The sequence below is a fragment of the Ranitomeya imitator genome, chromosome 8, assembly GCF_032444005.1.
Source record: "Ranitomeya imitator isolate aRanImi1 chromosome 8, aRanImi1.pri, whole genome shotgun sequence".
Lineage (NCBI taxonomy): Eukaryota > Metazoa > Chordata > Amphibia > Anura > Dendrobatidae > Ranitomeya > Ranitomeya imitator.
This window is the reverse complement of record NC_091289.1, coordinates 324,865-352,595: the sequence shown is the minus strand read 5'-3', so window position 1 is coordinate 352,595 and position 27,731 is coordinate 324,865. Positions and strand designations below refer to the sequence as shown.

The window sequence follows — 27,731 nt, the reverse complement described above, 5'->3', positions numbered from 1 at the left end:
GAGGGAGTACAGAATCTAAGAAGAGGCCCCAGCCCACCAGGCAGGAGGCACCAGCCCACCAGGCAGGAGGCACCAGCCCACCAGGCAGGAGGCACCAGCCCACCAGGCAGGAGGCCCCAGCCCATCTCCACCTTATGTCAGTCTCCTGATGGTGTATACCAGAGGTGTCAAACTGCATTCCTCGAGGTCATGTTTTCAGGATTTCCTTGTATTGCACAAGGTGCTGGAATCATTCTGTGCAGATGATTAAATTATCACCTGTGCAGTACAAGGAAATCCTGAAAACATGACCTGTTTGCGGCCCTCGAGGAATGCAGTTTGACACCTCTGGTGTATACCAGTTGATCCCCGCCTCCATTATCGTCTCATACATACCTTTTGCAATCGATAAATATTCTGCATCAGAAAGCGGAATGCGTTGTACCATGGTAAGAAAACGTCTTTCAGGACATCACGGACCCCTTCTTCTTTAAAGCGCAAGTTCTCTGCTCTCACGACTGGAGAATTTATTAAGTATAATCTGAAAATGCAGATAAATATGGTGGAATTGGAAAGAAACAATCTGCAGCTGCAATGAACCCTGGAAACAGAAATCATTCCTTCTCATCACTAATGGATCAGAAGAAAACAAAGGGAAACTACCAGCAGGATCTCACACTCTCCAAACCACTTAAATGCCATGCCAGTAATGTTCCTCCATACTGAGAATCCATAGTAACATAGTAAGGCCGAAAAAAGCCATTTGTCCATCCAGTTCAGCCTATATTCTGTCCCCAGATCTACGTCCTTCTAAAGAACCTAATAACTGTAAGATACAATATTGTTCTGCTCCAGGAAGACATCCAGGCCTCTCTTGAACCCCTCGACTGAGTTCGCCATCACCACCTCCTCAGGCAAGCAATTCCAGATTCTCACTGCCCTAACAGTAAAGAATCCTCTTCTATGTTGGTGGAAAAACCTTCTCTCCTCCAGACGGAGAGATATTTGTATTGTCCCCTTATACATTGTTATTAGATCGCCCCTCAGTCGTCTTTTTTCTAGACTAAATCCTAATTTTGATAACCTCTCCGGGTATTGTGGTTCTCCCATCTCGTTTATTAATTTTGTTGCCCTCTTTTTTACTCGCTCTAGTTCCATTATAACCTTCCTGAGCACCGGTGCCCGAAGCTGTACACAGTACTCCACGTGTGGTGTAACCAGGGATTTGTACAGAGGCAGTATAATGCTCTCATCATGTGTATCCAGACCTCTTTTAATGCACCCCATGATCCTGTTTGCCTTGGCAGCTGCTGCCTGGCACTGGCTGCTCCAGGTAAGTTTATCATTAACTAGGATCCCCGAGTCCTTCTCCCTGTCAGATTTACCCAGTGGTTTCCCATTCAGTGTGTAATGGTGATATTGATTCCTTCTTCCCATGTGTATAACCTTACATTTATCATTGTTAAACCTCATCTGCCACCTTTCAGCCCAAGTTTCCAACTTATCCAGATCAATCTGTAGCAGAATACTATCTTCTCTTGTATTAACTGCTTTACATAGTTTTGTATCATCTGCAAATATCGATATTTTACTGTGTAAACCTTCTACCAGATCGTTAATAAATATGTTGAAGAGAAGAGGTCCCAACACCGACCCCTGCGGTCCCCTCTGGTCACAGCGACCCAGTTACAGAATATACAACTTATTATCACCACAAAAGAGTGGAGAAGCCAGCGCTGCCTATGGTTAAGACGCAATACATAAAGTGCAAATGCACATATTGATTTCTAACTGTATTTTCAAAATGAGACATTTAGCAAACAATTGATCAATTCTTTGAGCCACCCCGCCACTTCACGGCATTCTCATAATGGGGCAGTCCTGCTCTACGTTTTTTTTTATATTCGCTGTGCCATAAAGGCCTCCTAAACGAATTAAAAGCAAGACCACATTAAATGCAAGCTGTACCTGGAGCATTACTGAGTCACCCCCATGGTGCCAGAGGAGGCAAGCGAGGATAAAGGTCAACCAGGTCCATAATGGCACAACGTAAATAAAATACGCAGAATAGGACTGCCCCATTATAAGAACGCCGTGAAATGGCGGGGTAGCTCAAAGAATTGATCAATTGTTTGCTAAATGTCTCATATTTGAAATACAGTTAGAATTTATTATGTGCATGTGCACTTTAATTATTGCGTTCTGACCATAAGCAGCGCTGGCTTCTCCCCTTTTTTTTTTGCTTTTGCATTGGTATGTGGCTGACCACCACTGTTGCCGCGCACGCTGGGTTATGTGCGCCATTCTTTCTGTGTTCACTGTGATTGATAGGCTGCTGTGCACACACACAGCAGCCCTGCCTCAGGCTCCAGTTAATTGTGCACCTGTGTCTCGGCCTGTCTCGCCCTTCATCTTTGGTGCGGGTTTGGCAGTGTGGAAGCCAGATCTGAAATGTCCGCACTGGACCTGATCGGCCTTTACCTGCGCTTGCCTTTCCTGGCACCAAGGGAGTGATTCTGAAAATGCTCCAGGTACAGTTTACATGTAATGTGGTCTTTCTTTTTATACTCTTAATACATTCAGGAGGCCATAATGGCACAACGTAAATAAAATACGTAGATTAGGACTGCCCCATTATGAGAATGCCGTGAAGTGGCGGGGTAGCTCAAACAATTGATCAATTGTTTGCTAAATGTCTCATATTTGAAATACAGTTAGAATTTATTATGTGCACTTCAGTTATTGCGTTCTGACCATAAGCAGCACTGGCTTCTCCCCTTTTTTTTTTTTTTTTTTTACTTCTAACCACCCTCTGCTTTCTATCACTAAGCCAGTTACTAACCCATTTACACACATTTTCCCCCAGACCAAGCATTCTCATTTTGTGTACCAACCTCTTGTGCGGCACGGTATCAAACGCTTTGGAGAAATCGAGATATACCACGTCCAATGACTCACCGTGGTCCAGCCTATAGCTTACCTCTTCATAAAAACTGATTAGATTGGTTTGACAGGAGCGATTTCTCATAAACCCATGCTGATATGGAGTTAAAGAGAATCTGTCACCACTTTTTTGGCATATGATGTAACAATATCAATCAATGCAGTGCTACCTATGCATTAGAACAGGGCGTTTGATACCACTTGACTCTCCACCTTTGATCCAAAAATGCCGTTTATTTTCCTCCCGCAGTGTAAGTAAATCTGCTCGGTCCGGTCTGATGGGCGGGGCTTATTGTCAGTCTCCACCCCCTCCTCGGCTTACTGTACATATTCGTTTGTGAATATCAGATCGCATAGCATTACTGCGCGAGCGCAATCAAATAGCCTTTTGCGTGTGCGCAGTATACTTTGCTGCAATACTTCCGGGCCGTAGGACACAATGGCGTATGCCGGCGCATGCGCAATAATGATTTTATGCTTTGCTCACTATTGGGCAGAGCATACTGCGCATGCGCTGTAACAGTACGGACAATAAACCCCTCCCATCGGGCCGGGCAGATTTACATACACTGCGGAAGGAATATAAAAACGGTATTTATTGATCAAAGGTAGAGAGTCAAGGGTATCAAAAGTACTGTTATAATGCATAGGCAGCAGTGAATGATATTTCTACATAATACGCAAAAAAGTGGTGACAGATTCCCTTTAACCCCTTCCCGCCACGGCCCTTTTTCATTTTTGCATTTTCGTTTTTCGCTCCCCTCCTTCCCAGAGCCATAACTTTATTTTTCCGTCAATATGGCCGTGTGAGGGCTTGTTTTTTGCGGGACAAGTTGTGTTTTTGAACGACATCATTGGTTTTAGCATGTCGTGTACTAGAAAACGAGAAAAAAATTCCAAGTGCGGTGAAATTGCAAAAAAAGTGCAGTCACACACTTGTTTTTTGCTTGGCTTTTTTGCTAGGTTCACTAAATGCTATTCTGATTCTCCAGGTCATTACGAGTTCATAGACATCGAACATGTCTGGGTTATTTTTTATCTAAGTGGTGAAAAAAAAATTCAAAACTTTGCTTAAAAAAAAAAAAGTGCCATTTTCCAATACCCGTAGTGTCTCCATTTTTTGTGATCTGGGGTCGGTTGAGGGCTTATTTTTTGCGCGCCGAGCTGACGTTTTTAATGATACCACGTTTGTGCAGATAAGTTCTTTTGATCGCCCGTTATTGCATTTTAATGCAATGTCACGGTGACCAAAAAAATGTAATTCTGGCGTTTCAAATTTTTTTCTCGCTGCGCTGTTTAGCGATCAGGTTAATGCTTTTTTTTTTTATTCATAGATCGGGCGATTCTGAATGCGGCGATACCAAATATGTGTAGGTTTGATTATTTTACGGTTTTATTTTGGATGGGGCGAAAGGGGGGTGATTTTAACTTACATTTTTTTTATTTTTTTTCATATTTTTAAAAACTTTTTTTTTTTTTTTTACTTGTGCGATGCTTCAATAGTCTCCATGGGAGGCTAGAATTTGGCATAGCCTGATCGGCTCAGCTACATAGCAGCGATCATCAGACCACTCCTATGTAGCTGAAATGCAGGTGTGCTGTGAGCGCCGACCACAGGGGGGCGCTCACAGCAGGCCGGCATCAGTAGCCATAGAGGTCTCAAGGACCTCTATGGCTACTGTCCCGACACATCGCCGACCCCAATCATGTGACAGGGTCGGCGATGACATCATTTCTGGCCACGCGGCCGGAAGCGCCGGTTAAATGCCGCTGTCAGCGTTTGACAGTGGCATTTAACTAGTTAATAGCGGCGGGTGAATTGTGATTTCACCCACCGCTATTGCGGACACATGTCAGCTGTACAAAACAGCTGACATGTTGCGGCTTTGATGTGGGCTCAGCGCTGGAGCCCGCATCAAAGGGGGAGACACGGCATGCGCAGTAATAGTACGGGGGGAAGTCAGGAAGGGGTTAAACAGTTATTCTCATTGAGATAATCCAGAATAACATCCCTCAGAAACCCTTCAAATATTTTACCAACAATAGAGGTTAGACTTACTGGCCTATAATTTCCAGGTTCACTTTTAGAGCCCTTTTTGAATATTGGCACCACATTTGCTATGCGCCAATCCTGCGGAACAGACCCTGTCGCTATAGAGTCCCTAAAATAAGAAATAATGGTTTATCTATTACATTACTTAGTTCTCTTAGTACTCGTGGGTGTATGCCATCCGGACCCGGAGATTTATCTATTTTAATCTTATTTAGCCGGTTTCGCACCTCTTCTTGGGTTAGATTGGTGACACTTAATATAGGGTTTTCATTGTCTCTCGGCATTTCATTTTCCACCGTGGAGAAGAGGATGTTTAATACATTAGCTTTTTCCTCATCTATCTATCTATCTGAAGGGCAATGGTAGATCTGACAGCCTCCACCACTTCAGCTCTGCCTCTAAACTATATGACTTCAGGGTGAGAGCTGGAGTGACCGATGCTTCAGATCTACCATCTCTCTTCAGTATCCTTTATACAGTGAGCACAGAAAGTATTCAGACCCGTTTACCAAATGGCAGCAATGAAACGAAGAGTGAAAAATGTAAATTCAAAAAGTTCATTATTCCTCATTAATGTCCACTCTGCACCCCATCTTGACTGAAAAAAACAAACAAATGTAGTAATTCTTGCAAATTTAATAAAGAATAAAACCTGAAATATCCCATGATCATAAGTCTTCAGCCCCTTTGCTCAGTATTGGGTAGAAGCCCCTTTTGACCTAGTAGAACCATGAGTCTTCTTGGGAATGATGCCACAAGTTTTTCCTCCCTGGATTTGGGGATCCTCGGCCATTCTTCCTTGCAGATCCTCTCCAGTTCTGTCAGGTTGGATGGTGAATGTTGGTGAACGCCATTTTCAGGTCTCCAGAGATGCTCCATTGGGTTTAGGTCAGGACTCTGGCTGGGCCGGTCAGGAATGGTCACAGTTGTTCTGAAGCCACTCCTGTGTTATTTTAGCTGTGTGCTTAGGGTCATTGTCTTGTTGGAAGGTGAACCTTCAGCCAAGTCTGAGGTCCAGAACACTCTGGAAGAAGTTTTCATCCAGGATATCTCTGTACTTGGCTGCATTCATGTTTCCGTGAATGAAAACCAGTCGTCCTGTCCCTGCAGCTGAAGAACACCCCCATAGCATGATGCTGCCTCCACCATGCTTCACTGTTGGGATTGCATTGGGCAGGTGATGAGCAGTGCCTGGTTTTCTCCACACATACCGCTTAGAATTATCACCCAAAAGGTCTATCTTCATCTCATCAGACCAGAGAATCTTATTTCTCATTGTCTGCGAGTCCTTCATGTGTTTTTTAGCAAACTCTATGCGGCTTTCATATCTCTTGCACTGAGGAGAGGCTTCCATCGGGCCACTCTGCCATAAAGGTCTGACTGGTGGAGGCTGCAGTGATATGTGACTTTGTGGAACTTTCTCCCATCCCCCTACTGCATCTCTGGAGCTCGGCCACAGTGATCTTGGGGTTCTCCTTTACCTCCCACCAAGGCTCTTCTCCCACGATTGCTCAGTTTGGCTGGACGGCCGGGTCTAGGAAGACTTCTGGTGGTCCCAAACTTCTTCCATGTAAGGATTATGGAGGCCACTGTGCTCTTAGGAACCTTGAGTACTGCAGAAATTGTGTTGCAACCTTGGCCAGATCTGTGCCGTGCGACAATTCTGTCTCTGAGCTCCTTGGTTCCTTTGGCCTCATGATTCTCATTTGGTCTGACATGCACTGTGCGCTGTGAGGTCTTATATAGACAGGTGTGCGCCGCTCCAAATCAAGTCCTATCAATTTAATTACACACAGCTGGACTCCAATGAAGGAGTAGAACCATCTCAAGGAGGATCACAAGGAAATGGACAGCATGGGACTTACATAGGAGAGTCTGAGCAAAGGGGCTGAAGACTTATGACCATGTGACATTTCAGTTTTTCTTTAATAAAAAAATTCTACATTTCTTTTTTTTTTTCAGCCAAGATGGGGTGCAGAGTGAACATTAATGAGAAAAAAATTAACTTTTAAAAAAAAATTTACCAAATGGCTGCAATAAAGCAAAAAGCGAAAAATTTAAAGGGGTCTGAGTACTTTCCGTACCCACTGCACATCAATTGAAACTCTGATTTCTCAGTAACGGAGGAATGGACCAGCCATGAAACCCAGAGTATGAGGGGGCACAAAGGGAGTACATAGAAATTATGGGGCCACATAAAAGAAATCCCAATTGTATCCGTGCCCATTCCTCCCCCCCCCCCAAAAAAAAAAAGAAAAGAAATGCATGGTCGTAGAAGAGAATATCTTACCACTTTGCTGCCCTCAAAATATAATTTTGCTCCACATTCTAACATACTAATTTCATGGCCCCCATAAAGTGTGATGCCAACAAATGTGCCCCCAAACACAGTATGATACCCCACAGTGAATTCATGTATAATGAGCCTACACGGCCTCCCTTCACAAAGTACGATCGCTCCCAGTCACCTCAACACACTGATGGCCTCGCACAGCCCTCCGTAAATTATAGTATAATGCCCCCCACAGAACACTCCCCTGTATAATGGACCCCACACAGTATAATGGCCCCCGAACAACCCTCCAGATAGTACGCTGGACGCCACACAACCCTTCACCTTGTATAATGGCCCACATACAGTATGAGGACCCCGACAGTCTTCTAATTAGTACAATGGTCCCCAAAATCTACTTATTGATTAAAAAAAGGTCACTCTCTCCTGTGGTGTAGAGCTCGGGCCAACACATAGCGCCCGCGGCGCCGAGACGTCAGACGTACGGGAGAAATGATGGAGAAGAGAGATGATGGGGTTCACCTGCACCAAAATCCAGGATCCATCCGCGGCAGAGAATCTATTCTGTGATTGTATGACCGGCACCCAGGATCCATCCGCGGCAGAGAATCTATTCTGTGATTGTATGACCGGCATCCAGGATCCATCCGGGCAGAGAATCTATACTGAGATTTTATGACCGGCATCCAGGATCCATCCGGGGCAGAGAATCTATTCTGCGATTATATGACCGGCATCCAGGATCCATCCGGGGCAGAGAATCTATTCTGCGATTATATGACCGGCATCCAGGATCCATCCGGGCAGAGAATCTATTCTGCGATTATATGACCGGCATCCAGGATCCATCCGGGGCAGAGAATCTATTCTGCGATTATATGACCGGCATCCAGGATCCATCCGGGCAGAGAATCTATTCTGCGGTTGTATGACCGGCACCCAGGATCCATCCGGGGCAGAGAATCTATTCTGCGATTATATGACCGGCATCCAGGATCCATCCGGGCAGAGAATCTATTCTGCGGTTGTATGACCGGCATCCAGGATCCATCCAGGGCAGAGAATCTATTCTGTTATTATATGACCGGCATCCAGGATCCATCCGCGGCAGAGAATCTATTCTGTGATTGTATGACCGGCATCCAGGATCCATCCGGGCAGAGAATCTATACTGAGATTATATGACCGGCACCCAGGATCCATCCGGGGCAGAGAATCTATTCTGTTGTATGACCGGCATCCAGGATCCATCCAGGGCAGAGAATCTATTCTGTGATTGTATGACCGGCATCCAGGATCCATCCGGGCAGAGAATCTATTCTGTGATTGTATGACCGGCACCCAGGATCCATCCGGAGCAGAGAATCTATTCTGCGATTGTATGACCGGCACCCAGGATCCATCCGGGGCAGAGAATCTATTCTGTGGTTGTATGACCGGCATCCAGGATCCATCCGGGCAGAGAATCTATTCTGTGATTGTATGACCGGCACCCAGGATCCATCCGGGGCAGAGAATCTATTCTGTGATTGTATGACCGGCATCCAGGATCCATCCGGGCAGAGAATCTATTCTGTGATTGTATGACCGGCACCCAGGATCCATCCGGAGCAGAGAATCTATTCTGCGATTGTATGACCGGCACCCAGGATCCATCCGGGGCAGAGAATCTATTCTGTGGTTGTATGACCGGCATCCAGGATCCATCCGGGCAGAGAATCTATACTGAGATTATATGACCGGCACCCAGGATCCATCCGGGGCAGAGAATCTATTCTGTTGTATGACCGGCATCCAGGATCCATCCAGGGCAGAGAATCTATTCTGTGATTGTATGACCGGCATCCAGGATCCATCCGGGCAGAGAATCTATTCTGTTATTATATGACCGGCATCCAGGATCCATCCGGGGCAGAGAATCTATTCTGTTATTATATGACCGGCATCCAGGATCCATCCGGGGCAGAGAATCTATTCTGTTATTATATGACCGGCATCCAGGATCCATCCGGGGCAGAGAATCTATTCTGTTATTATATGACCGGCATCCAGGATCCATCCGGGGCAGAGAATCTATTCTGTTATTATATGACCGGCATCCAGGATCCATCCGGGGCAGAGAATCTATTCTGTTATTATATGACCGGCATCCAGGATCCATCCAGGGCAGAGAATCTATTCTGTTATTATATGACCGGCATCCAGGATCCATCCGGGGCAGAGAATCTATTCTGTTATTATATGACCGGCATCCAGGATCCATCCAGGGCAGAGAATCTATTCTGTTATTATATGACCGGCATCCAGGATCCATCCGGGGCAGAGAATCTATTCTGTTATTATATGACCGGCATCCAGGATCCATCCAGGGCAGAGAATCTATTCTGTTATTATATGACCGGCATCCAGGATCCATCCAGGGCAGAGAATCTATTCTGTTATTATATGACCGGCATCCAGGATCCATCCAGGGCAGAGAATCTATTCTGTTATTATATGACCGGCATCCAGGATCCATCCAGGGCAGAGAATCTATTCGGTGATTGTATGACCGGCACCCAGGATCCATCCGGGGCAGAGAATCTATTCTGTGATTATATGACCGGCACCCAGGATCCATCCGGGCAGAGAATCTATTCTGTTATTATATGACCGGCACCCAGGATCCATCCGGGGCAGAGAATCTATTCTGCGATTATATGACCGGCACCCAGGATCCATCCGGGCAGAGAATCTATTCTGTTATTATATGACCGGCACCCAGGATCCATCCGGGGCAGAGAATCTATTCTGCGATTGTATGACCGGCATCCAGGATCCATCCGGGCAGAGAATCTATTCTGTTATTATATGACCGGCACCCAGGATCCATCCGGGGCAGAGAATATATTCGGTGATTGTATGACCGGCACCCAGGATCCATCCGGGGCAGAGAATCTATTCTGTTATTATATGACCGGCATCCAGGATCCATCCGGGGCAGAGAATATATTCTGAGATTGTATGACCGGCACCCAGGATCCATCCGGGGCAGAGAATATATTCTGAGATTGTATGACCGGCATCCAGGATCCATCCGGGGCAGAGAATATATTCGGTGATTGTATGACCGGCACCCAGGATCCATCCGGGGCAGAGAATCTATTCTGTGATTATATGACCGGCACCCAGGATCCATCCGGGCAGAGAATCTATTCTGTGATTATATGACCGGCACCCAGGATCCATCCGGGCAGAGAATCTATTCTGTTATTATATGACCGGCACCCAGGATCCATCCGGGGCAGAGAATCTATTCTGTTATTATATGACCGGCATCCAGGATCCATCCGGGGCAGAGAATCTATTCTGTTATTATATGACCGGCACCCAGGATCCATCCGGGGCAGAGAATCTATTCTGTTATTATATGACCGGCATCCAGGATCCATCCGGGGCAGAGAATATATTCGGTGATTGTATGACCGGCACCCAGGATCCATCCGGGGCAGAGAATCTATTCTGCGATTGTATGACCGGCACCTAGGATCCATCCAGGGCAGAGAATCTATTCCGTTATTATATGACCGGCATCCAGGATCCATCCGGGGCAGAGAATCTATTCTGTTATTATATGACCGGCATCCAGGATCCATCCGGGGCAGAGAATATATTCGGTGATTGTATGACCGGCACCCAGGATCCATCCGGGCAGAGAATCTATTCTGTGATTATATGACCGGCACCCAGGATCCATCCGGGCAGAGAATCTATTCTGTTATTATATGACCGGCACCCAGGATCCATCCGGGGCAGAGAATCTATTCTGCGATTGTATGACCGGCACCCAGGATCCATCCAGGGCAGAGAATCTATTCCGTTATGATATGACCACCAGTGCGATGCTGGGTAAGGGGAGATGGATGCGGTCACTGAATCTGGGCCCCGCTCCCTCAGCCCTATAGCAGCCGCATGGTCTTCTGTTAGTATTGGTGCGTCACTGGGAGACATAGATGGGCAGCACCTATACTATATACCCCACTTCATCATGCAATGAACGGTTACGGGGGCACAGGCCACCCCACCAGTGAGCGCGTCCTCTCTGGTCTTTGATATTACAGGGGTGACGGGACAGCGCCTGGCATCTTACCTGAGAGCGTCGGCCCCATAACTGTTGATCACGAGTGCAGGGTCCGGGTAATTCTTCTTACTTTTACTCATTTTCTGACCATCACTGTAAGAAAAATGGCATTAGAAAATTATATCACATCAGATGCCAGACCCCCCCACAACTGCCCTAGTGATGGCAGGCCCCCCACAACTGCTACACTCAGGGGTGGAAATACCTGGCCAACACCAGACCATTGACGATGACGTTCTTGAACGGTGGCTGACCAAAAAGAGCAGTAGAGAGGACCAGAAGGGTGTAGAACCTGTAGGGGCAGATAATGGTTAGAGCAGGCACTGGAACCTCCACACCTGGCGGCCATCCTGCCTCTTACTCACCACCCTCTAGTCTGGTCGATGCCTTCAGCAATGAAATCTGCTGGGAATGAGTCTTCAAACTCCTTCCTGTTCTGGAACGGGTAGTGGACCTGAGCGTAGGGCATGCTGCCGCTCTCGAACCAGCAGTCAAACACCTCAGTGACGCGGCGCAGGATGCCCTTCCCGCGGCGAGATGGGATAGTCAGGTGGTCCACACTGCAGAGACATGTACAAAGTATGAGCAGGCCACCATGCACACAGACGGTGTCAGGCACCTGGCCGGACTCACCTCTCACGGTGCAGATCTGTGACCTTACAGGTGGTCAGCTCCTCCAGCTCCGCCAAGGATCCCACGCACACAACCTGGCAAGACGAGAACCGCAGAGTGATCACGGTGAGGAGGAGAGAGCGAGGAGACGGAGGGGAGGGAGAGCGAGGAGACGGAGGGGAGGGAGAGCGAGGAGACGGAGGGGAGGGAGAGCGAGGAGACGGAGGGGAGGGAGAGCGAGGAGACGGAGGGGAGGGAGAGCGAGGAGACGGAGGGGAGGGAGAGCGAGGAGACGGAGGGGAGGGAGAGCGAGGAGACGGAGGGGAGGGAGAGCGAGGAGACGGAGGGGAGGGAGAGCGAGGAGACGGAGGGGAGGGAGAGCGAGGAGACGGAGGGGAGGGAGAGCGAGGAGACGGAGGGGAGGGAGAGCGAGGAGACGGAGGGGAGGGAGAGCGAGGAGACGGAGGGGAGGGAGAGCGAGGAGACGGAGGGGAGGGAGAGCGAGGAGACGGGGGAGGGAACACATACGGAGAGAGGAGGCGGAGGGGTGTACGCGCGCACAGGGAGAGGAGGCGGAGGGGTGTACGCGCGCACAGAGAGGAGGCGGAGGGGTGTACGCGCGCACAGAGAGGAGGCGGAGGGGTGTACGCGCGCACAGAGAGGAGGCGGAGGGGTGTACGCGCGCACAGAGAGGAGGCGGAGGGGTGTACGCGCGCACAGAGAGGAGGCGGAGGGGTGTACGCGCGCACAGAGAGGAGGCGGAGGGGTGTACGCGCGCACAGAGAGGAGGCGGAGGGGTGTACGCGCGCACAGAGAGGAGGCGGAGGGGTGTACGCGCGCACAGAGAGGAGGCGGAGGGGTGTACGCGCGCACAGAGAGGAGGCGGAGGGGTGTACGCGCGCACAGAGAGGAGGCGGAGGGGTGTACGCGCGCACAGAGAGGAGGCGGAGGGGTGTACGCGCGCACAGAGAGGAGGCGGAGGGGTGTACGCGCGCACAGAGAGGAGGCGGAGGGGTGTACGCGCGCACAGAGAGGAGGCGGAGGGGTGTACGCGCGCACAGAGAGGAGGCGGAGGGGTGTACGCGCGCACAGAGAGGAGGCGGAGGGGTGTACGCGCGCACAGAGAGGAGGCGGAGGGGTGTACGCGCGCACAGAGAGGAGGCGGAGGGGTGTACGCGCGCACAGAGAGGAGGCGGAGGGGTGTACGCGCGCACAGAGAGGAGGCGGAGGGGTGTACGCGCGCACAGAGAGGAGGCGGAGGGGTGTACGCGCGCACAGAGAGGAGGCGGAGGGGTGTACGCGCGCACAGAGAGGAGGCGGAGGGGTGTACGCGCGCACAGAGAGGAGGCGGAGGGGTGTACGCGCGCACAGAGAGGAGGCGGAGGGGTGTACGCGCGCACAGAGAGGAGGCGGAGGGGTGTACGCGCGCACAGAGAGGAGGCGGAGGGGTGTACGCGCGCACAGAGAGGAGGCGGAGGGGTGTACGCGCGCACAGAGAGGAGGCGGAGGGGTGTACGCGCGCACAGAGAGGAGGCGGAGGGGTGTACGCGCGCACAGAGAGGAGGCGGAGGGGTGTACGCGCGCACAGAGAGGAGGCGGAGGGATGTACGCGCGCACAGAGAGGAGGCGGAGGGGTGTACGCGCGCACAGAGAGGAGGCGGAGGGGTGTACGCGCGCACAGAGAGGAGGCGGAGGGGTGTACGCGCGCACAGAGAGGAGGCGGAGGGATGTACGCGCGCACAGAGAGGAGGCGGAGGGGTGTACGCGCGCACAGAGAGGAGGCGGAGGGGTGTACGCGCGCACAGAGAGGAGGCGGAGGGGTGTACACGCGCACAGAATGGAGGCGGGGGTGCATAAAGCAGAGGTGTGTGATTAGTATACACATCTAGAATCAGAGCAGTAATGAGCCTCCCGTCCAGAAGGGGGCGAACTCTTCTATACACCGCAGTCACCCATATCCGGCCTCGCTCCATTACAGGTGATCTACAGACTACAAACCTCCTCAAAGTCCTCGCTGACCCACAGGGGGATCGGCGTCCCCCAGTAGCGGTTCCTGGAAATGGCCCAATCTCGCGCCTCCTTCAACCAATTCCCAAAACGTTTCTCTCTTACAAATTCCGGAACCCTGAGACAGAAAAAATATCGAAGAAACCAGAACACAAGACCCCAAAGAGAGATTCCCAGTCTGCAAGTACTGACGGACTCCAGGAGCGTTATAAGAGGGGCTGATATCAGTCACATATGGTGTAATGTCTGGGGGTTATATCAGTACTGGAGCGTTATAAGAGGGGCTGATATCAGTCACATATGGTGTAATGTCTGGGGGTTATATCAGTACTGGAGCGTTATAAGAGGGGCTGATATCAGTCACATATGGTGTAATGTCTGGGGGTTATATCAGTACTGGAGCGTTATAAGAGGGGCTGATATCAGTCACATATGGTGTAATGTCTGGGGGTTATATCAGTACTGGAGCGCTATAAGAGGGGCTGATATCAGTCACATATGGTGTAATGTCTGGAGGTTATATCAGTACTGGAGCATTATAAGAGGCTGATATCAGTCACATATGGTGTAATGTCTGGAGGATATATCAGTACTGGAGCGTTATAAGAAGGGCTGATATCCGTCACATATGATGTAATGTCTGGGGGTTATATCAGTACTGGAGCGTTATAAGAGGGGCTGATATCAGTCACATATGGTGTAATGTCTGGGGGTTATATCAGTACTGGAGCGTTATAAGAGGGGCTGATATCAGTCACATATGGTGTAATGTCTGGGGGTTATATCAGTACTGGAGCGTTATAAGAGGCTGATATCAGTCACATATGGTGTAATGTCTGGGGTTATATCAGTACTGGAGCGTTATAAGAGGGGCTGATATCAGTCACATATGATGTAATGTCTGGGGGTTATATCAGTACTGGAGCGTTATAAGAGGGGCTGATATCAGTCACATATGGTGTAATGTCTGGGGTTATATCAGTACTGGAGCGTTATAAGAGGGGCTGATATCAGTCACATATGGTGTAATGTCTGGGGTTATATCAGTACTGGAGCGTTATAAGAGGGGCTGATATCAGTCACATATGGTGTAATGTCTGGGGGTTATATCAGTACTGGAGCGTTATAAGAGGGGCTGATATCAGTCACATATGGTGTAATGTCTGGGGGTTATATCAGTACTGGAGCGCTATAAGAGGGGCTGATATCAGTCACATATGGTGTAATGTCTGGAGGTTATATCAGTACTGGAGCATTATAAGAGGCTGATATCAGTCACATATGGTGTAATGTCTGGAGGATATATCAGTACTGGAGCGTTATAAGAAGGGCTGATATCCGTCACATATGATGTAATGTCTGGGGGTTATATCAGTACTGGAGCGTTATAAGAGGGGCTGATATCAGTCACATATGGTGTAATGTCTGGGGGTTATATCAGTACTGGAGCGTTATAAGAGGGGCTGATATCAGTCACATATGGTGTAATGTCTGGGGGTTATATCAGTACTGGAGCGTTATAAGAGGCTGATATCAGTCACATATGGTGTAATGTCTGGGGTTATATCAGTACTGGAGCGTTATAAGAGGGGCTGATATCAGTCACATATGATGTAATGTCTGGGGGTTATATCAGTACTGGAGCGTTATAAGAGGGGCTGATATCAGTCACATATGGTGTAATGTCTGGGGTTATATCAGTACTGGAGCGTTATAAGAGGGGCTGATATCAGTCACATATGGTGTAATGTCTGGGGTTATATCAGTACTGGAGCGTTATAAGAGGGGCTGATATCAGTCACATATGGTGTAATGTCTGGGGGTTATATCAGTACTGGAGCGTTATAAGAGGGGCTGATATCAGTCACATATGGTGTAATGTCTGGGGTTATATCAGTACTGGAGCGTTATAAGAGAGGCTGATATCAGTCACATATGGTGTAATGTCTGGAGGTTATATCAGTACTGGAGCGTTATAAGAGGGGCTGATATCAGTCACATATGGTGTAATGTCTGGGGTTATATCAGTACTGGAGCGTTATAAGAGGGGCTGATATCAGTCACATATGGTGTAATGTCTGGGGGTTATATCAGTACTGGAGCGTTATAAGAGGGGCTGATATCAGTCACATATGGTGTAATGTCTGGGGTTATATCAGTACTGGAGCGTTATAAGAGAGGCTGATATCAGTCACATATGGTGTAATGTCTGGAGGTTATATCAGTACTGGAGCGTTATAAGAGGGGCTGATATCAGTCACATATGGTGTAATGTCTGGGGGTTATATCAGTACTGGAGCGTTATAAGAGGGGCTGATATCAGTCACATATGGTGTAATGTCTGGAGGTTATATCAGTACTGGAGCGTTATAAGAGGGGCTGATATCAGTCACATATGGTGTAATGTCTGGAGGTTATATCAGTACTGGAGCGTTATAAGAGAGGCTGATATCAGTCACATATGATGTAATGTCTGGGGGTTATATCAGTACTGGAGAGTTATAAGAGGCTGATATCAGTCACATATGGTGTAATGTCTGGAGGTTATATCAGTACTGGAGCGTTATAAGAGGCTGATATCAGTCACATATGGTGTAATGTCTGGAGGTTATATCAGTGCTGGAGCGTTATAAGAGGGGCTGATATCAGTCACATATGATGTAATGTCTGGGGGATATATCAGTACTGGAGCGTTATAAGAGGCTGATATCAGTCACATATGGTGTAATGTCTGGGGTTATATCAGTACTGGAGAGTTATAAGAGGCTGATATCAGTCACATATGGTGTAATGTCTGGAGGTTATATCAGTACTGGAGCGTTATAAGAGGGGCTGATATCAGTCACATATGATGTAATGTCTGGGGTTATATCAGTACTGGAGTGTTATAAGAGGGCTGATATCAGTCACATATGGTGTAATGTCTGGGTGTTATATCAGTACTGGAGCGTTATAAGAGGGCTGATATCAGTCACATATGGTGTAATGTCTGGGGTTATATCAGTGCTGGAGCGTTATAAGAGGGCTGATATCAGTCACATATGGTGTAATGTCTGGGTGTTATATCAGTACTGGAGCGTTATAAGAGGGGCTGATATCAGTCACATATGGTGTAATGTCTGGAGGTTATATCAGTACTGGAGCGTTATAAGAGGGGCTGATATCAGTCACATATGGTGTAATGTCTGGGGGTTATATCAGTACTGGAGCGTTATAAGAGGGGCTGATATCAGTCACATATGATGTAATGTCTGGGGGTTATATCAGTACTGGAGAGTTATAAGAGGGGCTGATATCCGTCACATATGATGTAATGTCTGGGGGTTATATCAGTACTGGAGCGTTATAAGAGGGGCTGATATCAGTCACATATGGTGTAATGTCTGGAGGTTATATCAGTACTGGAGCGTTATAAGAGGGGCTGATATCAGTCACATATGATGTAATGTCTGGGGGTTATATCAGTACTGGAGAGTTATAAGAGGGGCTTATATCAGTCACATATGGTGTAATGTCTGGGGTTATATCAGTACTGGAGCGTTATAAGAGGGGCTGATATCAGTCACATATGGTGTAATGTCTGGAGGTTATATCAGTACTGGAGCGTTATAAGAGGGGCTGATATCAGTCACATATGATGTAATGTCTGGGGGTTATATCAGTACTGGAGAGTTATAAGAGGGGCTTATATCAGTCACATATGGTGTAATGTCTGGGGTTATATCAGTACTGGAGCGTTATAAGAGGGGCTGATATCAGTCACATATGGTGTAATGTCTGGGGGTTATATCAGTACTGGATCGTTATAAGAGGGGCTGATATCAGTCACATATGATGTAATGTCTGGGGGTTATATCAGTACTGGAGCGTTATAAGAGGGGCTGATATCAGTCACATATGGTGTAATGTCTGGGGTTATATCAGTACTGGAGCGTTATAAGAGGGGCTGATATCAGTCACATATGGTGTAATGTCTGGGGGTTATATCAGTACTGGAGCGTTATAAGAGGGGCTGATATCAGTCACATATGGTGTAATGTCTGGGGGTTATATCAGTACTGGAGCGCTATAAGAGGGGCTGATATCAGTCACATATGGTGTAATGTCTGGAGGTTATATCAGTACTGGAGCATTATAAGAGGCTGATATCAGTCACATATGGTGTAATGTCTGGAGGATATATCAGTACTGGAGCGTTATAAGAAGGGCTGATATCCGTCACATATGATGTAATGTCTGGGGGTTATATCAGTACTGGAGCGTTATAAGAGGGGCTGATATCAGTCACATATGGTGTAATGTCTGGGGGTTATATCAGTACTGGAGCGTTATAAGAGGGGCTGATATCAGTCACATATGGTGTAATGTCTGGGGGTTATATCAGTACTGGAGCGTTATAAGAGGCTGATATCAGTCACATATGGTGTAATGTCTGGGGTTATATCAGTACTGGAGCGTTATAAGAGGGGCTGATATCAGTCACATATGATGTAATGTCTGGGGGTTATATCAGTACTGGAGCGTTATAAGAGGGGCTGATATCAGTCACATATGGTGTAATGTCTGGGGTTATATCAGTACTGGAGCGTTATAAGAGGGGCTGATATCAGTCACATATGGTGTAATGTCTGGGGTTATATCAGTACTGGAGCGTTATAAGAGGGGCTGATATCAGTCACATATGGTGTAATGTCTGGGGGTTATATCAGTACTGGAGCGTTATAAGAGGGGCTGATATCAGTCACATATGGTGTAATGTCTGGGGTTATATCAGTACTGGAGCGTTATAAGAGAGGCTGATATCAGTCACATATGGTGTAATGTCTGGAGGTTATATCAGTACTGGAGCGTTATAAGAGGGGCTGATATCAGTCACATATGGTGTAATGTCTGGGGTTATATCAGTACTGGAGCGTTATAAGAGGGGCTGATATCAGTCACATATGGTGTAATGTCTGGGGGTTATATCAGTACTGGAGCGTTATAAGAGGGGCTGATATCAGTCACATATGGTGTAATGTCTGGGGTTATATCAGTACTGGAGCGTTATAAGAGAGGCTGATATCAGTCACATATGGTGTAATGTCTGGAGGTTATATCAGTACTGGAGCGTTATAAGAGGGGCTGATATCAGTCACATATGGTGTAATGTCTGGGGGTTATATCAGTACTGGAGCGTTATAAGAGGGGCTGATATCAGTCACATATGGTGTAATGTCTGGAGGTTATATCAGTACTGGAGCGTTATAAGAGGGGCTGATATCAGTCACATATGGTGTAATGTCTGGAGGTTATATCAGTACTGGAGCGTTATAAGAGAGGCTGATATCAGTCACATATGATGTAATGTCTGGGGGTTATATCAGTACTGGAGAGTTATAAGAGGCTGATATCAGTCACATATGGTGTAATGTCTGGAGGTTATATCAGTACTGGAGCGTTATAAGAGGCTGATATCAGTCACATATGGTGTAATGTCTGGAGGTTATATCAGTGCTGGAGCGTTATAAGAGGGGCTGATATCAGTCACATATGATGTAATGTCTGGGGGATATATCAGTACTGGAGCGTTATAAGAGGCTGATATCAGTCACATATGGTGTAATGTCTGGGGTTATATCAGTACTGGAGAGTTATAAGAGGCTGATATCAGTCACATATGGTGTAATGTCTGGAGGTTATATCAGTACTGGAGCGTTATAAGAGGGGCTGATATCAGTCACATATGATGTAATGTCTGGGGTTATATCAGTACTGGAGTGTTATAAGAGGGCTGATATCAGTCACATATGGTGTAATGTCTGGGTGTTATATCAGTACTGGAGCGTTATAAGAGGGCTGATATCAGTCACATATGGTGTAATGTCTGGGGTTATATCAGTGCTGGAGCGTTATAAGAGGGCTGATATCAGTCACATATGGTGTAATGTCTGGGTGTTATATCAGTACTGGAGCGTTATAAGAGGGGCTGATATCAGTCACATATGGTGTAATGTCTGGAGGTTATATCAGTACTGGAGCGTTATAAGAGGGGCTGATATCAGTCACATATGGTGTAATGTCTGGGGGTTATATCAGTACTGGAGCGTTATAAGAGGGGCTGATATCAGTCACATATGATGTAATGTCTGGGGGTTATATCAGTACTGGAGAGTTATAAGAGGGGCTGATATCCGTCACATATGATGTAATGTCTGGGGGTTATATCAGTACTGGAGCGTTATAAGAGGGGCTGATATCAGTCACATATGGTGTAATGTCTGGAGGTTATATCAGTACTGGAGCGTTATAAGAGGGGCTGATATCAGTCACATATGATGTAATGTCTGGGGGTTATATCAGTACTGGAGAGTTATAAGAGGGGCTTATATCAGTCACATATGGTGTAATGTCTGGGGTTATATCAGTACTGGAGCGTTATAAGAGGGGCTGATATCAGTCACATATGATGTAATGTCTGGGGGTTATATCAGTATTGGAGCGTTATAAGAGGGGCTGATATCAGTCACATATGGTGTAATGTCTGGAGGTTATATCAGTACTGGAGCGTTATAAGAGGGGCTGATATCAGTCACATATGGTGTAATGTCTGGGGTTATAACAGTACTGGAGCGTTATAAGAGGGGCTGATATCAGTCACATATGGTGTAATGTCTGGGGGTTATATCAGTACTGGATCGTTATAAGAGGGGCTGATATCAGTCACATATGGTGTAATGTCTGGAGGTTATATCAGCACTGGAGCGTTATAAGAGGGGCTGATATCAGTCACATATGGTGTAATGTCTGGAGGTTATATCAGTACTGGACCGTTATAAGAGGGGCTGATATCAGTCACATATGATGTAATGTCTGGAGGTTATAACAGTACTGGAGCGTTATAAGAGGGGCTGATATCAGTCACATATGGTGTAATGTCTGGGGGTTATATCAGTACTGGAGCGTTATAAGAGGGGCTGATATCAGTCACATATGGTGTAATGTCTGGGGGTTATATCAGTACTGGAGCGTTATAAGAAGGGCTGATATCCGTCACATATGGTGTAATGTCTGGAGGTTATATCAGTACTGGAGCGTTATAAGAGGGGCTGATATCAGTCACATATGGTGTAATGTCTGGAGGTTATAACAGTACTGGAGCGTTATAAGAGGGGCTGATATCAGTCACATACGGTGTAATGTCTGGGGGTTATATCAGCACTGGAGCGTTATAAGAGGGGCTGATATCCGTCACATATGATGTAATGTCTGGGGGTTATATCAGTACTGGAGCGTTATAAGAGGCTGATATCAGTCACATATGGTGTAATGTCTGGGGGTTATATCAGTACTGGAGCGTTATAAGAGGGGCTGATATCAGTCACATATGATGTAATGTCTGGGGGTTATATCAGTACTGGAGCGTTATGAGGGGCTGATATCAGTCACATATGGTGTAATGTCTGGAGGTTATAACAGTACTGGAGCGTTATAAGAGGGGCTGATATCAGTCACATATGATGTAATGTCTGGGGGTTATATCAGTACTGGAGCGTTATAAGAGGGGCTGATATCAGTCACATATGGTGTAGTGTCTGGAGGATATATCAGTACTGGAGCGTTATAAGAGGGGCTGATATCAGTCACATATGGAGTAATGTCTGGAGGTTATAACAGTACTGGAGCGTTATAAGAGGGGCTGATATCAGTCACATATGATGTAATGTCTGGGGGTTATATCAGTACTGGAGCGTTATAAGAGGGGCTGATATCAGTCACATATGATGTAATGTCTGGGGGTTATATCAGTACTGGAGCGTTATAAGAGGGGCTGATATCAGTCACATATGGTGTAGTGTCTGGAGGATATATCAGTACTGGAGCGTTATAAGAGGGGCTGATATCAGTCACATATGGTGTAGTGTCTGGAGGATATATCAGTACTGGAGCGTTATAAGAGGGGCTGATATCAGTCACATATGGAGTAATGTCTGGAGGTTATATCCGTACTGGAGCGTTATAAGAGGGGCTGATATCAGTCACATACGGTGTAATGTCTGGGGGTTATATCAGTACTGGAGCGTTATAAGAGGCTGATATCATTCACATATGATGTAATGTCTGGGGGTTATATCAGTACTGGAGTGTTGGGGGCCCCTGGCTGTTGGGGGTCCTGGCTTTATACCCCATTTTACAGGGCAGTCCTGCGATTCCAGCCTCGTACATTCATGTCTGGAGAGCACAGTGTCGCAGGGAGCGGCTGTAATTTCGAAGTTCAGGATTTAAGCCTCCAGGCAGCGGAATTGGGTTAGGAGGACAGGGAGCCCCCAATGTTATTACCCCAGCCCAGCCCCCTCCACTGCCCTCCTTCCTGGGCACTTGGGGCCTGACCCCAGCACGGAGGAGTCAGATGATAATTAGATCATTAATTGAAGTCACCCAAGGAAACACGATACAGAGAAAGTACAAGAAACCAGGAGAGGTAAAGCGGCAGAAGCCGGCACCATCTTCCTTCCCGACCACTCACTTTACAGCTCTGCTGCAAAAGCTTGCTGGCCGATCTGCTGGGGGGAGGGGAGTAGTGGCCGAGCCGTAGAATGCAGATGTGCGGAGCAGTGGGAATATGGACGTGATGGCCGATGGCGGAGCCAGGAGCTCCGTGTGACGCCTCCATTCCAGCGGGGTCCGCGGACGTAGAGCGGGGTCCGCGGACGTAGAGCGGGGTCCGCGGACGTAGAGCGGGGTCCGCGGACGTAGAGCGGGGTCCGCGGACGTAGAGCGGGGTCCGCGGACGTAGAGCGGGGTCCGCGGACGTAGAGCGGGGTCCGCGGACGTAGAGCGGGGTCCGCGGACGTAGAGCGGGGTCCGCGGACGTAGAGCGGGGTCCGCGGACGTAGAGCGGGGTCCGCGGCTGCAGACGTCTCCAGCACGGAGCGCAAGTCATGGCTGCATTTCCTGGCTCGGCACTTCATGTTTCCATACAGTGACAGGAAGCAGAGGAAGAGGAGCTGGATGGTAGGTACAGCCAAGAGTAGTAATGAAGGAGCCGGGTCACCACAGGGATCTCACCCCAGCCCCCGGTGATCATGTGTGAGGGGCTGCACTTCTGCCATGCAGGGGGCTCTCCAGACCGGAAATAACGAGCACTGTTCACCTATTGTGTCCCCCCCATTCCTTGTAGATTGTGAGCAGGGACCTCCCCCCTAATGTCACTGGTTACATTGTCTGAACTCGTACCAAATTTATTGTCTGTACATGTAAAGTGCTGCGGAATATGTTGGCGCTATATAAATATCAATTATTATTATTATTCCCCAGGCAGGGGGAGAACATCCACATGTTAGTTATGGAGTGGGGTGAGTGACTTCGAGGGGAGAGGATCCAGGCTGTGGTGGACGGACGGACGGACGGACGGACGGACGATCTGTGGAGTTTTGGCCGTCGGGTGCCGGCTGGATCCTCCTGCGACGGTTGAGGGTCCATGTCTGGGACTCGTTGGTCCAGGATACAGGGGTGTCGGTGGTGTTACTTGTCCTCTGGAGGAGCCCGGTACTGGGGCCAGTGGGTACCGCCCGGTACTGGGGCCAGTGGGTACCATCAGCCCCGGGGAAGGATCTATGGACTGGGGGAAAGTATTGTAGAACCTTGGACGTAAAGAGTGACATTGTGACCTGCCGGTGATTATTACACACCACAGCCTCAGATGCGCCCCCTCCTCACTATACAGCACAGGGTAATCCCCGCAGAGTGCCCCCTCCTCACTATACAGCACAGGGTAATCCCCACAGAGTGCCCCCTCCTCACTATACAGCACAGGGTAATCCCCGCAGTGTGCCCCCTCCTCACTATACAGCACAGGGTAATCCCCGCAGAGTGCCCCCTCCTCACTATACAGCACAGGGTAATCCCCGCAGTGTGCCCCCTCCTCACTATACAGCACAGGGTAATCCCCGCAGTGTGCCCCCTCCTCACTATACAGCACAGGGTAATCCCCGCAGAGTGCCCCCTCCTCACTATACAGCACAGGGTAATCCCCGCAGAGTGCCCCCTCCTCACTATACAGCGCAGGGTAATCCCCGCAGTGTGCCCCCTCCTCACTATACAGCGCAGGGTAATCCCCGCAGAGTGCCCCCTCCTCACTATACAGCGCAGGGTAATCCCCGCAGTGTGCCCCCTCCTCACTATACAGCTCAGGGTAATCCCCGCAGAGTGCCCCCTCCTCACTATACAGCGAAGGGTAATCCCCGCAGAGTGCTCCCTCCTCACTATACAGCGCAGGGTAATCCCCGCAGTGTGCCCCCTCCTCACTATACAGCGCAGGGTAATCCCCGCAGAGTGCCCCCTCACTATACAACGCAGGGTAATCCCCGCAGTGTGCCCCCTCCTCACTATACAGCGCAGGGTAATCCCCGCAGTGTGCCCCCTCCTCACTATACAGCGCAGGGTAATCTCCGCAGTGTGCCCCCTCCTCACTATACAGCGCAGGGTAATCCCCGCAGTGTGCCCCCTCCTCACTATACAGCGCAGGGTAATCCCCGCAGTGTGCCCCCTCCTCACTATACAGCGCAGGGTAATCCCCGCAGTGTGCCCCCTCCCCACTATACATGCAGTGTTGGATTCCGAACATTTTTTTCAGACCTGGGCAAGATTCACCTGCACCGAACAGTCTGGATTTATATTTGTCTGTGTCCTTAATTACTGGTTAGGTTTTGTCTCCCACTTCCAGTGCTCCACTGCCACCACCCCACCGTCGCGTTCACAATCCCACCTCCGCCCCATCGACAATCTCACCTCCACATCCGCCCCACCGCCGCCTCCACAATCCCACCTCCGCCGTGTCCACAATCCCACCTCCACAATCCCACCTCCGCCCCACCGCCGCCTCCACAATCCCACCTCCACAATCCCACCTCCGCCTCCACAATCCCACCTCCGCAGTGTCCACAATCCCACCTCCGCCCCACCGCCGCCTCCACAATCCCACCTCCGCCCCACCGCCGCCTCCACAATCCCACTTCTGCAGTGTCCACAATCCCACCTCCGCCCCCACAATCCTACCTCCGCCACGTCCACAATCCCACCTCCAACCCACCGCTGCGTCCACAATCCCACCTCCGCCCCACCGCCGCCTCCACAATCCCACCTCCGCCATGTCCACAATCCCACCTCCACATCCACCCCCACAATCCCACCTCCGCCGCGTCCACAATCCCACCTCCGCCTCCACCCCACCGCTGCGTCCACAATCCCACCTCCGCATCTGCCATCCCACCACCCTACAGCGTCCGCAGCCCCAGAATCCTGCTTACCAGTAACACTGACTGTTGTTCTGCAGAAGCCGCTCCACCATGTGCTCAACTCTGACAAACCAGCTGGGGACGGCCTTGTAGATCAGTGGGGTGTCAGACCTTCGGAGACAGCACTGGTTACTGATACGTGGCCACGAGGAAGGAGACCTCCGGGCCGAGCGAGCGGCAGCCTCACCTCCAGCAGAAGGGGTAGCTGTGCTTGTAGGTGCTGCTGTGCACCAGGCGCCCACGCTCCTTCAGCAGCTTTATGATGTTCCTGTCCGCATCCTTGGGAAGAAACGTACAAGATCAGTGGAGGATCCAGAACACCAATTCGACCGTCAATACGATAAGAAAAAAAATCTGTGGCTGCCTGGAAACAGTCAGAAAGTTGCTGGATTGTAGGATCAGCCCAAGGTAAACTCTGCCATGTGTGCCACTAAGGTGCGGAGCTCTGAGGAAGCAGACGAAGATCGGTAAGATGTCTGAGCCGCCTGCTTTGGGTCGGTGAGGGGCTTAGGGCAGCCCAGAGCGCGCGAGAGAGAGACAGCGCGAGCGAGAGAGAGAGACACATAGAGAGAAAGAGAGAGACAGAGAATGAGAGAGAGAGAGAGAGAACGAGAGAGGGAGAGAAAGAGAGTGAGAGAACGAGAGAGGGAGAGAAAGAACGAGAGAGTGTCAGCGCGCGCGAGAGAGACACAGAGAGTCAGACACAGAGAGTCAGACACAGAGACAGAGAGAGAGAGAGCTCGCGCGAGCGAGACACAGACAGCGCGAGAGAGAGAACGAGAGAGTGTCAGCGCGCGCTAGAGAGAGACACAGAGAGAGAGAGACAGAGAGAGAGACAGAGAGAGACAGAGAGTCAGCGCGCGCGAGAGAGAGACAGCGCGCGCGCGAGAGAGAATCAGCACGCGCGAGAGAGACAGACAGACAGAGAGAGAGAGAGAGAGACACAGAGAGGGGATGAGACAGCCCAGAAGGTAAGGAGGGCCAACGCAGAGGGAGGGTGGGGACCTGCCGGGGGTGCTTTGAGCACAGAGAGTAGGGGTCCACATCAGAGGGCAGGGGTCCACATCAGAGGGCGTCGTGCCCCTCTGCGCCCAGAGTCTCCAGTTACAGACTAGTCCAGTGCGGACTGATCCCGCCGGCACGGCCATGTGGCATGGAACCTTACAGACAGAGCTTTGCTTAGTGGCTGTGAACACAAATGATGGGTCGTGGTTGTCTGCAGCCATCACATTATCTGGACCTTCAGGCTGGGGTATTGGGGCACAAGGGGCAGTGACAGCGTCCAGATAATAGCCGACAACACCTCAGAAGACGGACGGGGAGCTCCCGGGTGCGGGGGATCAGGAGAGCAGGGGAACGGGTCATCAAACCTTGACGTATTGTCCTGCAAAGTCAGCCACGTCCTCAGAGAAGCAGCCGGAGGCATTGACCGGACAGACGGGGACAGAATCCTTCTGGATAATACCAAAATCCATGCAGACCCTGTAGTCATCCTGCAAAAGAAGACATAGAAAGAAAGGGGGGGGATAAATGGGGTCTCCGTTATAACATGGAGGTAACAGTGTAATATGAGTATTAAAAACATTCTATCCATCTACAAATAAAAATTATTATTATTATTATTATTATTTATAGACGCACAGTATCAGGACGCAGCTTCCTCATAGAATTCGGATCGTTTATCAGCGCCACGGTGTCTACCATCCACGTTCTGTGGGCAGATGGGTCACACTCCTCTCTGCACGCGTCACCTCCTGACCACATTGTGCCGCTGGGGAGGAGAATACTAGGGAGCTGGTTTTCTTGGGCCGGTTTCACATTTGCGGTTGTGTCCGCAGCGTTTCTGACGCACACATCCGCATGCGTCGTGATATCATATCTTTTACATTGTGCATGCATTCGCCCTCGTTTTCTTACGCATCCATCTTTTACTGCCTATGGGAGCGCATGGGTACGAATGTCTTTGCATTCTCATGCATTCGCTGCGCTTGCGTACCTTGGACTGCGCATGTCCAGGAACGGATTTAGACACGCCCATTCAGACACGCCCTCCTGGAAATATCGAACGCATGCACATAAAAAGCGCAACGCATGTAAAAACACATAAGTGCATCAGGGTTTTTTGCCGTCATGCGTGAGCTGATGTGGATAAAAAACGCTGCGTTAGCGGACAAGACGCTGCGGACTCAACCGCAAATGTGAAACTAGCCTTAGGAGTAACTTTAGCCACTCGCAGGTAACACCGGAGATCTTGTAGTTATACAAAAATAAAATAAATCATGTTACACGGCAGCTTTCGAGACTTCCTAGGCCTCTTCCTCAGGCTGGTGTAAAAGTACCTGAAGAAACACAAATATGAGCAGAAACAAACAACAGAGGTGGAAGAACAAACACTGAGCTCAGAACAAATCCTTGGTTGGAGTGAGTGACTGATACAGATATACAATA

The 27,731-nt window shown here is 49.0% G+C and overlaps 1 protein-coding gene across 2 annotated transcripts in view; it reads right to left on the bottom strand.

Annotated features, from left to right (window-relative positions):
• The window catches only part of IARS1 (isoleucyl-tRNA synthetase 1), an 87,343-nt gene that overhangs the window by 13,188 nt on the left and 46,424 nt on the right, over positions 1-27,731 (bottom strand). For both annotated transcript variants that reach the window (XM_069735947.1, XM_069735948.1), the window contains 9 exons: positions 26,654-26,776; positions 25,471-25,562; positions 25,296-25,394; positions 13,999-14,125; positions 12,022-12,095; positions 11,754-11,948; positions 11,594-11,680; positions 11,398-11,481; positions 376-520 (listed from right to left, as the gene is read on the bottom strand). In XM_069735947.1, the coding sequence (XP_069592048.1) occupies positions 376-520; positions 11,398-11,481; positions 11,594-11,680; positions 11,754-11,948; positions 12,022-12,095; positions 13,999-14,125; positions 25,296-25,394; positions 25,471-25,562; positions 26,654-26,776 (1,026 nt within the window). The remainder of the gene's footprint in view (positions 1-375; positions 521-11,397; positions 11,482-11,593; positions 11,681-11,753; positions 11,949-12,021; positions 12,096-13,998; positions 14,126-25,295; positions 25,395-25,470; positions 25,563-26,653; positions 26,777-27,731) is intronic.